General features: G+C 38.7%; 1 protein-coding gene across 1 annotated transcript; it reads right to left on the bottom strand.

Moving 5' to 3' along the window:
• Positions 1-2,614: 2,614 nt before the first annotated feature.
• Positions 2,615-5,645, bottom strand: ptges (prostaglandin E synthase; the record flags this gene model as incomplete). The annotated part of the gene is made up of 3 exons (XM_083888493.1): positions 2,615-3,277; positions 5,346-5,428; positions 5,532-5,645. The coding sequence occupies 3 exons, from the start codon at positions 5,643-5,645 to the stop codon at positions 3,028-3,030; spliced, it is 447 nt and encodes a 148-aa protein (XP_083744619.1). The 3' UTR covers positions 2,615-3,027.
• Between the last annotated feature and the right edge of the window lie 10,937 nt (positions 5,646-16,582).

The following is a 16,582-nucleotide window of genomic DNA, read 5'->3' as shown; positions in this document are numbered from 1 at the left end:
CCAACCTGTTTATTGCTTGATAAAGCGCTATACTGCTCCATCTTCTTATTGAAGGAGACGGATGAACCTGCACACACTGAGCAGCAGAGAGACATCCAACATAAGCTGACAAGAAAGAGTTGCCACTTAATGTGGCATGAATATAAGAAAGTTATCGTTAATGTTTCTGTTACTCACTCCATTAAATCAACTATGATCACTTATATATGAGTACTTGTGGTACTTACGGTACATGGACCGATACCGAGTACTTAAAAATACCAGTCTTGAGTGAAGTAACCTAAAGGGATACTTGAGGAAAAGTATCTTACCAGAAAATGACTTTGGTAGTAGTTGAAGTCACTTTTTATTATAAGCATAGTAAGTAAAAGTCTTAAAGTATATGACATTTACTGTTCCACAAGTAATTTTCTGATATAAAATGTACTTGTGTTTTAGAAGTAAAAGTATTAAAAAAGTGAGGAGCTCAGTGCAGTGAGTTGTCTTTCAACTGGAAGGTTGTGGGTTCAATTCCTGGCTCTGCTTGTCTATATGTGTCCTTGAGCATATGACACTTGCTCCCGCCCATGTTGAAGTGTATAAATGGATGAATGACAGAACTATAGTGTAAAGCAGCTCATCAAGACTAGAAAATATACACTCTATATAAACACAGACCGTTACCAACTCTTCTTCTTCTGATTTTATTTGGTCGTCAATGACAAAGATGACAAAGATAGTTAGAGGAAATGTAGTGGGGTAAAAGGAAAAGTTGCTTGAAATATAAATAACAAAGTAAAAGTGCGGAAACTTTGTGACTGTACTTAAAGTATTTGTACTTGAATAATACCATAACAGCAGAAAATTATTTTGAGAACCAATTTTATTTGCTTCACTTTGACTGTAAACACAATACAACATTAGATATTCCAAAAGTATTGGAGTGAGGCCAATACTATATAATATTTTTTTTATTTTTGCTGTACACTCTTAGAAAAAAAAGTGCTAAGTAGATCCATATAAGGTTCTTCGGCTTGTCCTCATAGGAGAACCCTTTTAAGACCCTTTATTCAGGAAAGGGTTTTTAAAGGGTTCTCTTGATCAAAATGGTTCTTACTGCAACCATTAATGTTACCAAGAACCCTTGAAAAACCCCTTTCTTCCGGAAAGGGTTTTTCAGAAGAAAATGGTTCCAGGTAGAACCTCAGCCCTTGTAGAAGGAGCCTTTTGGAACCCTTATTTCTAAGAGTGTACATAAAAAAATAATATTAATACAAGACATTACATCAGTATTTCAACTTTTATTTTCAGGTATTTACATCGAGATATGTTAAACGACTGAGGAGATAGCCTTGCTTGTAATGGAACACCACATTTTTGAGTAAAAATATAGGAAGAGATTAGATTTAAAATGAATAATGCGTAATATGTAGATCTGGGTTGCAGTCTGCTCCACTTGTGTCATCATTCCTTATCTGAAAGTATTTCCAAACTGCTGACACTGCAACACGTCTGCTTCAAGTGATTTAAGGCGCAGAGGTATCAGAGTAGTTTTATTTTTACGGAATACAAATACACGAGGACAGAGATGCCCCTCGTGTTCAGTGTCAGAGTCAGTTCCTGTGAGCTCATCAGCTACGAGAGAAGTGAAGAGCAAAGGAAGTAAGGACGCATGCCTTGTTTTCCTTACGCCCTGGAGGTAGAGGCAGGTTGAGACGACCACTCATGAGTGCACAGGAGATAGAGACACACACACACACACACACACACACACACACACACACACACCCTGGTTTCTAATGCGTTATTATCTTTATGTTCCCCCCTGGATCATATTTATTGTTACGGTTCACTCACTCACGAAAAGAAAAAGTTTCCTCCCACGTTCACTTATTTACAAAGAAAAATGACAAATATAATGACACAACATTTGCTGCTCTGTAATTCCAACTTTAGTCATCACTCGTCGGAAAATCACTGGATACGAGATGACCGGAAAACAACGTGTGGCAGCCAAAAGCGAACAGGAACTATTTAACTGGTCTCACGGTTTCCCAGCAGTGTCCAGCCCTATTTTATATAACACACTGTCCAAAGATTTTTTACATAACTGGAGGAGGAATGCCAGAGCCTGTTGGATTGTCTCACACACACACACACACACACACACACAAACACACACAAAGTTGGGCCCCCTTTCCCCTTGCCAACAGAACATACCGTCTCTGCACGACCCGGCAACAAAATTACTCACATGAAAGGACAACTAAAGCTATTAATTTGTAATGCATGACTCAGCTGGATTTGTTTTATCGCCCCCAAAAATGGCTAATGGATAATAAATGATGTGTTTTCACAGATGAAATGAAAATATTACACGTCAGAAAACAGTTTTTTTTTGTTCTCTGCTGGTTTGTTTGTTAAGACTCATTTCTCAGTCCAAACTCCGATGGTTTACCTTTCTTCCTCCCCCAGAAGGCACTTAAGACCGTTTTTTAACTCATCAAGTTTGTATTGCTTGTGCTGCGTGGTATTAAAAACCTGTCAACACATCATCGGTCACCATGGCCGGGCCTCCATGATGCCTTTTGTTGAAGGTAGCAGTGCAAACAAATGTTAATGCAACAGATGAATTAGCCACACAGGAAATGAATGGACGAAGCCTCTGTGAATGGAGCGCGCCGCATGAATGGCGGTTTGTGGAAAAGTGGGGGGAAGGAGGCAACGCGCTGACATGGCGCTGTGATGAAGCAGCTTGAGCCAAAAGTCGATAAACTGAATTCCATTTCAACAAATCCTGGATTAAAAATAAGACAAAATGACCTTCATATGCATTATAAATACGAGTACAGTACAAAACAACTTCAGTGAACTCACTAACAAACACTAACAAAACCTCACAAAGTAGAGAGAGAGAGAGTAGCCTCTCCCAGGAATCCGCTCCGAATCCACCTCCCTGCTTTTTCTGTCAAAGGTCCACAAACCAAAAAACCATCCACTCACGAGCCAGAGCACCGCTTCTGTGTCAGTTTACTCGCTTCTGGACATTCAGGCGTACGCCGCGACCGACATTAGAACCTGCACCGCCATGGAGAAGCAAGGTATCTGCGCGAAGGTGTAGGCCAGGGAGCGAGTCGGCGCTCGCATGGCCAACAGGTAGGCGAAGCTGTGCAGCACACGGCCGAGGAAGAAGATGAGGAAGTGGAGGCGAGCCACGGTCAGCGAAGGTCCCGTCAGGGCGTAAACGGCGCCGATGAAGAGGAAGGGGAGGATGTTCTCCATGTCGTTAATGTGAGCCCTGTGAGGGGGAAAACATCCAGTTATGCCACATTTAAAGGGGTCATATTATACCCTATTTTTCCAAGTTAAACTTGTTCCCTGGTGTCCTAATGAACATGTCTGTGACATGCTTTCGTCAAAAATACCATAAGGATGATGAACCACAGCAGTTCAATCACCCTGCCAAAACAGCCCTGTTCAGAACGCTCGGTTTAGTATCTCTTTAGGTCCACCTTAAAAAAAAGTAAAACGAAACTTGAGGGACAGGAAATGACATCAGCCACAGAGGCTACTGGGAGCTAACAGCATATATAACATGTATCCAGTGGACAGATAAATCCTCTGAGGCTGGAAGTTTGTGTAGAACTCTGTGCTGCACTGTAAAGCCAAGAATAGAACTTTTCGCGGACTTCCGGTTTCCGGATGCCGTTGCCCAGCACTCTCACGTGTTTTATGGACAAAGTGGAAGTCAACATCGCGTGTTTTATCTCCTGTACTTAGACTTAGGAGGACCACAAAAACATGAGTGAGCCATATTTTTTCACACTTTGTCGACTGATAGGGCCTCCAGAGTCCCAAATATAAGGATTTAAATGATTAAAAAGTTGATTTTGCATAATATGACCCCTTTAATGTATAATTATAATGCAAAAAAGGGTCACACTGTGGAGCACGTGCTAGCACTGTTGCCTCGCAGCAAGAAGGTTGCTGGTTTGCATCCCAATCTGGATCGATGTGGATCATTGTGGATCGTTCTAGATCGTTGAACTGTGATGGACCCTGTGTCTGCTTTATCCATGTGGAGGATAAAGCAGTAGACAATGAATGGATAATACAAAGAAGTGATGACGTACAATGACGTATTAATTTACAATTTAAGGATATTAAGGGATTTTCCTTTCAGCTCACTGGCATCGTGCAAACGCAGGAGCGTGGAAAAAGTTCACCTTTTGGCAGCACATTCAGCCCCACTGTGTTGTTTTTGCTCCCTCTCCTCTTTCAGGGCTAAACGTTGTGATAATATTTTTTCAAGGAAATGAGCTCTGTCTGCAATTGTTGCAGAAAGATTGCATTACAGTAGAGGTGATTATGTTAAAGCAGATTGTGTTGTGAAGCTTCATTTTTTTTTTTTTTTTTTTAAAGTGCATTTGCTCATGCATAGTTGTTGCCCATCACATGATCGTGGGTAGTCCAGGACACACAGAGACAAGGAAAACAAAAGGAAAAGCTTTAGCACGTAGAAAGGAAAGAAAAAAACATCTGCTTTTCCTCACTCACTCGCAGCTCATAACAAGTTAAAACAAAGCCAAGCAAAACCACGACACACTGCCAACTCTCGTACAGAATCAGAAGAGGGAAAACATGTGGAGTTGCACCAACATGGAAAAACATTAACCAGAAATAGATTTGCAGAGACACTGAATTGAGATTTCTTTATGTTCTCGAGATTATTAACATAATGTTACCCTTGCATTCTCACATCAAAACTGTGACAGAGTTTTGGGATATTTTCATGTTGTCTTTTCCATTTTTAAAATGCTGTTGCAGTGCTGATGTTGAAGCATTTACGATACTGGTGATATGAAGTTAAATGGTGATTAAATGGCAACACAACATTTTAAAGGGTAATTTGAATCCTGATTATTTGTGATGCGTCTGAAAGTGGCCATATTGCTGCCATTGTTTCTTACACATACAGTATACTTAATCATTACAATGCCAAGGAAGTACACCAGATATCACCTGAAATTGACAATATTTATGCATGTAATAGAGACCATTCAGAATTTTTAAAAAATATATTAAAGTATTTACAAAGTAAAATCTCTTTGCATGATCTTACTGAAACAACCATTGGGTCCCTAACTGTACATCATCAACAGGATAGGGTGTTAATGTTTGATGCTGTCAATGGTAAACATGATCAAGTATGTAAGTCCTGTACTTGACAATAATTGTGACCTTTACTGCATATATATTAATTGATTGAATTATTTTTGTTTAATTAAGTTATTTTCCTTTTTTGTTTGTTTTTTGGGGGGACAAAATAACTTTTCAAAATAAAAGCATGCGGTTCCACTCCTCACCTCCGGCATCTTTCCACATATGGATCTTCTCTGTAAAACTGCAGACCTCCGTGTCTCATGGCGTCCTCAGGGTTAGCAAAAGCCTTCGAGGACAGACAGAAAGAAAAAGAAAAAAGTTTTTAACATCATCATTGTCATCATCAATTAGATTTAAGCGCTCATTCTAATCCAAAGTGCGACACTCACCTTTTTCCGCAGCCTCACTTGTCCCGTTATTATCGCGATGATGTACATTTTCACCACCAGCAGCACTGCGTAGAACACGAAACAGGAGAAAACCTCGTTCCTGATGACTGCCATGGTGCGTTCAAAGACAGGAGAGAGCAGCAGGAGCTGTGGTGACAGAGTGAGTGAAGCTGCTGTGAGAGTAAAGTGAGAGTGAGCCTGAGGGAAGACTTTTTTATAAACTTCTGTCAGTGGTTTTCTCCACCCACTGAGTGAGTGGAAAAGAAGGTCCATCAAAGATAACACTGGTCAACACCAAATTTATTGTTTAAGTTTGTTTTTTTTAGATGATATAGGATTATTTTGATGTGCTGAATCCAAAAATCACATTGGTTTTGCTCAATCAGGTCAACTTTCTGAACAAAGCCACATATTTGTTTTTTTAAACGTTTTTGTTTACATGTAGGGGTATTTTCACGTCATATGATGCAAAATTATTTTATATTTCTTGCAATAAACACATTTCTGAAGATTTTGCATGTGCCAACTTATGACTAACTTCCTTTTTTATATATATTACAAGTGAATGAAATGGCTTCGCTCAGAAAAAAATAAGCCTGACGTATTCTGCTACATCTGCGGTGAATACACTATTGTGTAATCAATTGATCAATTTAGTCAAGATCGGATTTTTTTCGAAATCAAATTAGCATAAAAACCTGACCCGATTGAGAAAAATTGATGTCATTTTTGGATTCAGCGGTGCAAAAATGGTCCTAATTCAGTTGAAAAGACATAGACGACTTACTTTTAGAATTACAATTTAGAAAATCCCGGTCAGATTTCATATTCATAGCAGCATCTTTTACGCTGCATGCGTCATCTGAAAAAAGGGCTATGTCAAGCAATACTATCAGACCTGACTGAGGGAGCGTTTGTGTGTGTACAGCAGCGGCCAAGTTGCAGACAAGAGTTTATTCCCATCAAATTGCTGCACAACCATGATTTTGTAAACTTCTGAAATGTTTCTTTGTGTTTTCAGTCACTCTCCAACCAGTTTGCAGTCATCTCGCTTTACTAGCTTTACTCGCTTTACCGTGTTGGCGTTTCTTTCATCCGTCTTGACGTATAACAGGTCACTTTATGTGTCTGGCGCAGGAATGTCTCTATAGGCGGTATCTGGACACCACGACACTGACTTTGTGGAGTCGTGTGGAGCTGATCATCTTGAACTGTTTTTGAGAGTTTTAAAGGTGCATTATGTAATAAATCAAAAGCAAATGGCCATAAAATCCTCCTAATATGTCACACAGACTCAGGAATAATGTTGATATAACATACTGAACTCACCAACAACAACAGTACAGCCAAAATATTCGCATTAAAAAATATATTTTGCAGACCGAAAACCATGTTTATGTTTAGGCATGTGGCGCCACCTACTGCCATCTACCAATCAATGCAGTCAGTAGAGTCTCAGCTGCCGAGCAACCACGGGTTGCCAGTTAAAGGTGAAGTAAGTAGTTTATAGTGCCATTTAGAGGAGAGGCTAAAATTTACAACAAAGAACTGCTCCTCTGCTCACCCCCCTCCCTTCCCTGAGCGCTACGGTGTCCTCAGCCGGTCAAATGTCGTCCTCGTTGTCTTTCTCCGTGTCAGCTGATGAGGTTCGTGAGGCGAGGGAGAGGGCGAGCTACCGCGGCCGTAGCAGACGAAGCGGAGAGAGTGGAGGCGGGACTTCCGCTACAAGTAAAGCGACGCTTGATTTGTTTACTCGCTTTTGTCCTTACAGGCTCTGGTAGAAACATGGCGTCGTGGCAATGCAGTAGCGGCCCGCGACCATGTTATTTTACATGACTTTTTCTACTACGACTACGAAAATGAAACAAAGAATATTATACAGTGACTAGACAATGCAGGAGCACATAATATGTATAAAAAAGTGGATTTTGGGTAATATAAACCCATAAATACTACACAGTGTTCCTTTAAGTCTGAGCTACAATGGTGGAGAAAACAAAACCTAAAAGACCTCGGTATTTAGAATTTTTTTTTTGGCCACATTCTTACGTATGGCGCCTTTAAATACAATATATTGTATTTAAAAGTTTTTTGGAACTTTAGTGGATTACATTGCTTTTGTTATTTTATTGTCTCTCTAGAGCCTGAATATAAAACATCAATCATATTACTTACTGTGTGATGCTGTCAACAAAAATACAATTTCCTTTGCCATGCCTGTCTGAGTCAGAGTCGGGATTATGTGACGTCTGAAGCCAGAATCTTTTCTTTTGCGTAGTAGTGGTCCTTCTGGGAAAATGAATTCATGTGTAACCGTGCTGGCAAAATATGGGTGGTTTGTGTGGTTTGTTGCAAAACACTGGACATTTTCAGCTCCTGGCTCCTGGTGCCATAATCCACCTACTTATTGCTCAACACCATTTAAGTATTTTGTTGATGGTATAATGTAGGACATTTACTTGCCACATTTCAAAGGCCTTTAAACACAAGGTGAAACATAAAACTGACTTGACAATGTAAACAAGATACAGTTATTAACAAAACAATACCATGTAATCATAGAGTGTAAAAAAACAACAACCGTCAGCTGTCACAAATCAAACTATAAACATATTTACAGGGATATATGTATATTTAACATTGGATTTTGTAATATTTACATACCTGCTATGCTAAACTGAACAAGTTTGTTCAGTGAAATTTACGTCCGGCAGTTTATTTAACGGGGCTTATTTGACAGGAAATGAAAATGTATTTCACAGCAAATGCTTGATTCTAACTGAATGTATATGTTCATTACACACTTAATTCATTTTAATTACTTCTAAATGCAATGTTAGGCTCAATGTACAATTCACAATAATGCAAATTTATTGAAAAATGGTGTGTGTGTGAGAGAGAGAAAGAGAGATCCTGTATATCAAATACATCACTATTCCTTTTCACATCCATTGCATGGGCTGGCCCAGACCCTACCTACCTTTTATTTATTTTTGCCGGGATCTCCAAACCTTTCCTTTCCATCTGAAATGATGTTTGTTTAATAAAACAAAAAATATTAATTGGGCAACTTTAAAACCTTGAATATCTTTTTGCATATTTTCCTATATTTTCTTATATATCTGGTGTACTTCCTTGGCATCTTCCTTGTCCTGCTTTATGTATGTAAAATATATATATATATATATCATTAAGCATTTGATGTATATTTGCACAATAGAACAATAGAAATACATCATTTCCACATCCAAATCTGTGTTTTTCAGCTCACTCTGACTGTAAAAACTACAGCTATATTTGATTTAGTTGCTTGCAGAAAAAATGTTTCACTCACATTCGTGATACAATAGTTTGGTGTTAATTCTACGGTCATTTTGTCACTGTAAACTAAGACCGTATACCACAGAAAACCACATTTTACTCATGCAAACGTATTATCAGAAAAATGTACCTCAAGTATTTACAGGTAATGATTTAAAAATAATAATAATAATGGTATATTAAGTTCTATTTAAATACATTTTCTTTAATTTACAGATTATTGGCAGGATTTCTAGGTGTTAGTAGAGTCTTTGAGCATTAGTTTGGAAACAATATTCTCACTAATATTATTTTTACTCTTCAGCCTAAAACTAATCTGGAAAATAGAAGAAAAAATAGAAGCAAAACAACAGTTTACACCTCCAATAAAACATTTTAGAAGGATGCTGAACCAACAAAAATGCTATGATGGTAAAAAGGAGAAGATTTAAACACCTTAGAGCTCCCATTTAAAGGATTTTTATTGCATGGACAGGTTCAAACATCTTCTCTTTGACACTGATCGACACATATCATTCAACATGTCCTGTGTATGTCATGGTGTTTTTTTTGGCGTCAGACATCCGTCCCTTGAGTTTGCCAGTCTAAGGTGAGAGAGCTGCCCGAGCTGGTGTCGTCGCAGCAGTCCTCGGCGTCGGAGAAGGACGACATGTAGTGGAGACCCGTCACTCTGTGGTATCCTCCCTGCAGCGTGAACTCCACGGCCCTGCGCTCCGTCCTGCCCGCTCTCACGGTCCACATGTCCACCAGTTGAGAACACACCACACAGCCCATAATGTGTGTGTGTGTGGACAGATGATACAGAAACACAGTTACTGACAGAGGCCTCACAAACTCATCCTGGCTACATTTAATTGTATTTTCTTACGATAGGTAGCGTTTAGTACGTGAGGGACGGTCACAACAACATGATGTTACTGAAAACACACTCAGGTCTAATATGTATGTTTAATAATAATACGCCTATACAATATATATTATCTGTAATATAGTGTAGAATATCACAGTACATACACTCTTAAAAATAAAAGTACTAAGTAGAACCATATAATGTTCTTCGGCTTGTCCTCATAGAAGGACCCCTTTTTGCTCCATGTAGAACCTTTCCCCCTGGAACCCTTTTGGAGGGTTCCACCAAGAACCCTATTAAAACCCTTTAAGATTCAAGAAAGGGGTTTTAAAGGGTTCTCTGGATCAAAATGGTTCTTACTGGAACCACTAGTGTTACCAAGAACCCTTGAAAAACCCTTTCTTCAGCGAAGAACCTCAGCCCTTGTAGAAGGACCCTTTTGGAACCCTTATTTCTAAGAGTGTAGCTATTTCTATTTCAACACTGAAACTAGCTTCTTTTTATTCCACCCTGTGTTGTGTTTTATTTTATTTTTATTTTTTTAAGTTAAAACTTAAAAGGGTTTCAATCTATTGACTCTATCCCGATTTTATTCCCCCTGTGTTATATTTTACTTTATCTATGGTTTTATTGGGGATTTTTACAGGGTTTTTACTCTTTGACTTCCACCCTGTGTTGTGATCTATTGCTGTATTTGCTTACTTTCCTATTTTTATCATTATTATTATTTATTATGTCAAGTATAGTCCTAAAAAAAGAGCCTCTATATTGACATATTTGATTCCGAAACTGTTTTTCTGTTCATAAAGCACTTTTTTAACATGAAGTTCAATAAAACATGCTGTTGATTATCATCATGAATAGAGGATATTTATCACACAGAGCTTGGTCCATGCATATTCCTGTGTGACTGGGTGTTTATGCGCAGGATATGTTTATCATTTTCTTCTGCTATAATGCAGGGAAACACAGACAGAGGTATGGGGAAAGGGAGGTGCAGCGCGCACAGCACTATACAACAAAGAGGGTGTCGCTGGATCAAGTTCTGTCCTGTTTTAAAGAAACCGAAAAACACCACAACAGTCTTCAGCATCCAGCTCTGCCTGTAGGGCCCGATGAGGCAAAGCATGAGTTAAAGGGTCGGGTCATGTAAGGAGTCATTATAGGTGTTCTCCATTTCTCACAGCCACGAGACAAGGCATGTAAATATTTATATATGCAGAGACGAGAGCGCTTCCAAGGGGAGGAAAAATCTTCTTTCGCTGCAGGAGACAACACATCTGGTGACTCGCTCCTCTGACAATATGCAGCTGCAGAACGTCGACTGACTCAGTTTAGGCTGAACGGAAGATCACCGAAATAAGTCTTTAACTTCCCACGTTGTGTTGTCATCCTTCGGGCTTGATGAGACAAAGATGTCAGTTAATGTAACTAATGCCTGTGGAGAGAATAGATGTGGAGTTAGTGTCCAGCACAGTACTACTATTCTGTTACAGGGAATAAGCTTTAAAAGATCTCTGCTCAAATAAATCAGAGCTGTGATTCATTCACCCACACATACTTGAAGCATGTACACATGGAGATGAAGGATGCGATGGTAAAGGGAGTGGGGGAGAGTTGTAGAATGGAGAGAGTTGTGGAAAGTGTTGTCATCCTTTCTGCTATGAAAAGGTCACAGTCGTCCGTTGACTCTCTTGGGAACAGGAGGGTTTTATAGATATATAGTCTCACCATTAGATATCTACTTTACCTTTTCAGTTACGCAGATGCGTATACTATATTTTGAGCTGAGTGCTTTCAAATAAAGGAAGAATAATCTCACAAAGAACACAGACAACTGACAGAGCACACGTGTATGGACTATGGACTCTATTTTAAGTGTAAACACACCCTCACACTACTCCTCGAGCACCACCACCACCACCACTTCCACCAGGTTGTGTCAGCACTGCTACATACATGTTGATGACCTTCAGGTCAGGGTGAGGGCAAATACAGAGTCAACCCACAAATAGGGGTCTTTCCTGGTTTTTTATGCTGCCAAAAGTAGTAGAGATACAGTTTTTGTGATTATTTCTATATATAATTCAATCAATATATTTGTTCTTGCCTGTATTAATTTTTAAAGGTGCCATGTGTAAGAATGTGGCCAAAACCGGTCACTACATTCAAATTCAAGACTCTACTGACTGCAATGATTGGTAGATGCCAAAACATGATTTCAAAACATAAACATGATTTGCAGTCTGCAAAAGATTTTTTTTAATGCAAATATTTTGGCTGTGCTGTTGTTGTTGGTGAGTTCAGTTTGTTATATGAACATTATTCCTGAGTCTCTGTGACATATTAGGAGGATTTTATGTATACCAGTTGCTTTAGATTTAATTACATAATGCACCTTTAAATGTCCAATGTGACAACATCAATTGTTGCATCATGCAGAATCAATAATGTCCTTCCAGCTATAGTTGTAAACAGAGATGACATCTTTGGATGCTGTGTGTTCACTGCATTAAAGAGTTGCAAACACTCCTATTTCCTTATTGACGAGCACAGAACGATTCCCATTAATCAATACGGCTCTCATCAAGCCGCCCCTCTCTAAATCTATGATCTGACCTTCACTAGCAGAAAAAAGAATTGAAAAAGATGATGGAGTGTATGTAGTCTGCTGCTGTACCTGCCACACCCATCCCATCCCATCCCAGTGGACAGAGACAGCAGTAGGGGACTATTCTGTCAGCAGCCTTTTAGACCTCCCTGTTGTCCTGGATTCTCATCTCATCTCCTGATTTATTACCGTGCAAATCCTGCTGTGGGATATTTCATTATTCATCGATACAAGTGTCCTGTTGACGCTGCGTGGGTCTGTGTCTGTGACAAAAATGTGCCACTGTTTTGGTAATGTGACGTGTGTGATGTGTGTGTGTGTGTGTGTGTGTGAAAAGACAATCATCTAACCCAGGCTGTTTATTTAGGTTCTGGTTCTTACCTGATGTGTGCAGCGTCTCTCTTGTTGCTCTCTTGTCTGCAAAGATGCCCGGTAAATGCATCATATTCCTCCATGCAGCCCGCTCTGTTTTCCTCTTGGTCCGTCTGTGTCTGGCTGGATTCAGCTCAGCATACATTTGGGACGTGAGATGACGTCACAGCTGCTCACTTAACTAGTTGCTTCCTCTTTCCTCAGATGAAAAACAGCGTAATGATCTCTCATGTATTGTTTAAATACAGTATGTGATGAAGAAGCCAGTCAGTGTATCAGTAATGTATTGTTTAATGTGTTGACTCAAATAACACTTCATTAATAAATGTGATGTGATAAATGTGATTTACCACCTTAAGATTTTAAGATGGTAATTATGCAGGGATTTACAATAGAGTACTCGGGCCAAACTAAAGAGAAATAAAGATGTAATCCTTTAAGAATAAAGTTGTAAGATTATGAGAATAAAGAGGTAATATATTAAAAGTCCAAATATTATCATAACTCATTTTGACACAGGTTGCAGCTGATCATCTGAGATTTTGCGTCAATAATAATTATGACACTGTTCTCATAATATGACTTTATTCCCAAAAGATTACGACTTTTTTCCTGATAGATTACAACATTATTCTCAAAAGATTATGACTGTATTCCATAAAGATTATGACTTAATTCCAAAAAGATTACAACTTTATTCTCATAATAATAAGACATTATTCCCAAAAGATTACAAATTTATTATCATAATATTAAGACTTTATTCCTGAAAGATTACTACGTTATTCCCAAAAGATTATGACTTTATTCTCATAATATTAAGACTTTATTACCGAAAGATTATGCCTTTATTCTCATATTACTTTATTCCTGATTGGTTTATGACTTTATTCTCATATTACAACGTTATTCCCAAACGATTATGACTTTATTCTCATAGTATTAAGACTTTATTCCTGAAAGATTACGACTTTATTCTCATAATATTAACACTTTATTCCCAAAAGATTATGACTTTATTCTCATAATATTAAGACTTTATTACCGAAAGATTATGCGGTAATATGAGAATAATATTATTCTCATATTACTTTATTCCCGATTAGTTTACGACTTTATTCTCATAATATTACAACTTTATTCCCAAAAGATTACAACTTTAGTCTCATAAGATTAAGACTTTATTACCGTAAGATTTTTTTTATTATTATTATTTGGTTTGGGCCTAAAAATCCATTGTAGTGATTGTGTTATTTGTGATATTTGAAGCTGTATGCATGTGAACGGCTCCTATAGGTCCCGTATGTGGACAGAAACATGAATTAATCCATTTCCTCTGTTGCATGGATCCTTCTGATTATATATTTATTTATTAACTTTATTAACTAAAATCAAAGCAAAACCATGGAAATCAAAGATCAGGCATTTTGTTTTTTAATAATTTAACCAGTCATGATTATTTACATCAGTTGCACAGACATTAAGACATTATTGAATTGAGGTCAACCACATAATCACCATGTCTCAAAGTGTCCCCTGTATCGTGACCACAACAGCGTACAGAGCACGTACTGAAAGACGTACGTGCCAGTGAACATGAGCCAGTCCGGAGAGGACCGGACCACGACAATCCGTGTACGTTCCACTGAAATGGAACTCTCGCACACACTCAGTTATGAGCTGTAAGACAGGAAAAGAAACTCACAGGAGGACAATATATTTTTTCTTAACACTGCGATATAACAAGCTGCGCTGCGCTCTACCAGCTGACAGTTGTCCAGTATTTCTGATGATAGAGCTAAGATTGCACAAGTATAGCACAAGGCCTTTGTTTTTGTTGTTGTTTTTTTTTCATTGCACATATTCTCCCAAACTAAGTTTTTAACATAGCACACATACAGCTTACCCACGTTTTCATTGTTCTTTGAACACATCAACAAACTAAACAGATGACAAGAGTGATGTTTTGACAAGTCATAGCTGGAAGGTTTCAGGTGAAAATATAGAATGGCGAGTTTAAAAATCAGTCTTTTGGGGACATAGGTGACATTCTGTGACAGCGCCTTAAAATCCTCTCACTGGAAAAGGTCCTGAAACTACTAGAATATTTGCAAGGATCCGGCATAGTCAATATTTTTTATAATATTTTAAAATCGCTTGAATCTGTAGCTCCTGTGGCTTCTGTTTTGCTCCTGCAACTTATCATCTCGTCATCAACAGCTTATAGAACCTGGCCTTTCCTCCACACAGTACCAGAATGTTCCACTTTCTCTCACTGCTAACACACACCTGCAAATACTTTTGTATACATACATGTATATACATGTATACATTTTGTTTGTGCTTCTCCTCTTTCTCCGCTCCTGTGTCCCTCTGTTTCAGACCACGTGCCAGTGCCACAAAGGCTTTACCCGAATAAATCCTGACTTAAGCCTGTCGTCATGACTGCTTTTGGGTTAATTATCACACCAATATTTACAGAAATAACTGGTGGCCATATTTACAAGACACAAACTGTGCCTACTCATTACACAGATAGAAGTTAAATGGAGCCAAGAGATGGTTAACATTGACTCAAGGGTAAACGACACAACTTCAAGCAGATAATGTTGCTCTGTAGTGCCGAGTGTGGCAGCAGTGGTTTATGACGGTGTCGTCAGAATAGTATTTACACTATTCCTCTATTGATCAAACAAAGAAAACCTGTTCACAATTCACCACAAAGAAAAACACACCAACCATCTTGGAGACTAAAAGGCTGCTTCTGCTGGAACTCTGTTTTTTTTTTTAATTCTTCACTCATTTATCCTCACCGTGGACACAGGTTGCCAGTCCATTGCGGGGCCAACATACAGAGACACACAAACCATTCACTCTCTCATTCACACCTACTGTCCAGTTAACCTCTGCATGTTTTTGAACCGTGTGAAGGAACCCGTGTAACCGGACAGAACCCATATGGGAAGAACATGCAAACTGCACACAGAAAAACCCCCATGGTCGGATCCAAAATGGCGACCTGGTGCTAGTCACTGCGTCACCCTGCTCAATGTTTGCAATGAAAATGAATTGAATACTGAGTGATCATGATTGTTATTAGTTCCACCTTTTCCACTATGACAGGTCAAAACACGTGTGGTGAAAAGTCCTTTTTGATTTACTCTCCTTGTGAAATACATTGCCATCAGGATGTTGAAGCTGCTCGTCTGATAATTGCCCTTTTATTATTATGTAGAATAAATTTTAAGACAATTTTGTTGGCTGCTTGGAATAAGATCTGTGAGTCAGTGAGTTCATGTTTGAACTTAATAATAATGATGAGGAATACAGTTTTGTTTGAGTTGGGGAACATGATATGACGCCTTAATTGGTAAAGATTGGATTTGTAGAAACACTCTTTTTTTTAATAAGCACATGCCACCTAGTGGTGCCTCAGGCTAGAGCTTTATTTTTATGATAAACTGATAACAAATAGCATCATAAATAACCCTTACTGCTGTAATTTGTGTGCATGTTGTGCTTGATATATATATATATTTCTTTATTGGTGGATCCTAAATGGTGAAAACAGTTCTTTTGATCGGCGTAAACAAACTAAAGTTCCATTCCTGAGGGCTGGGTGGATGCATATTTAAAGTTGGAGGTGCACGAGAAGGACTTGTGCAAGATTTGCTGACTTGATGTCTGAACTTGTTTCTGTGTAACTAGGAAACGACAGAAATCGTGCTAAATGTCGAGTTTGTTTTCTTTCTTGGCAGCGAACAGGAAACGTCAAAAAACCTAAACGTCACCCTGCAGCTCTCTTCTCACCTGCGTGACGGTTCATGACGAAACACCATGGCTACCAAAATACAACCAGGGATGCTGACGTGACATTTTATGATCACACTTGAACAC

Source organism: Microchirus variegatus (assembly GCF_963457635.1).
Source record: "Microchirus variegatus genome assembly, chromosome: 1".
In the NCBI taxonomy this organism is placed as follows: Eukaryota; Metazoa; Chordata; class Actinopteri; order Pleuronectiformes; family Soleidae; genus Microchirus; species Microchirus variegatus.
Note: the sequence above shows the minus strand (reverse complement) of the source record. Positions and strands in the feature narration are given on the sequence as shown.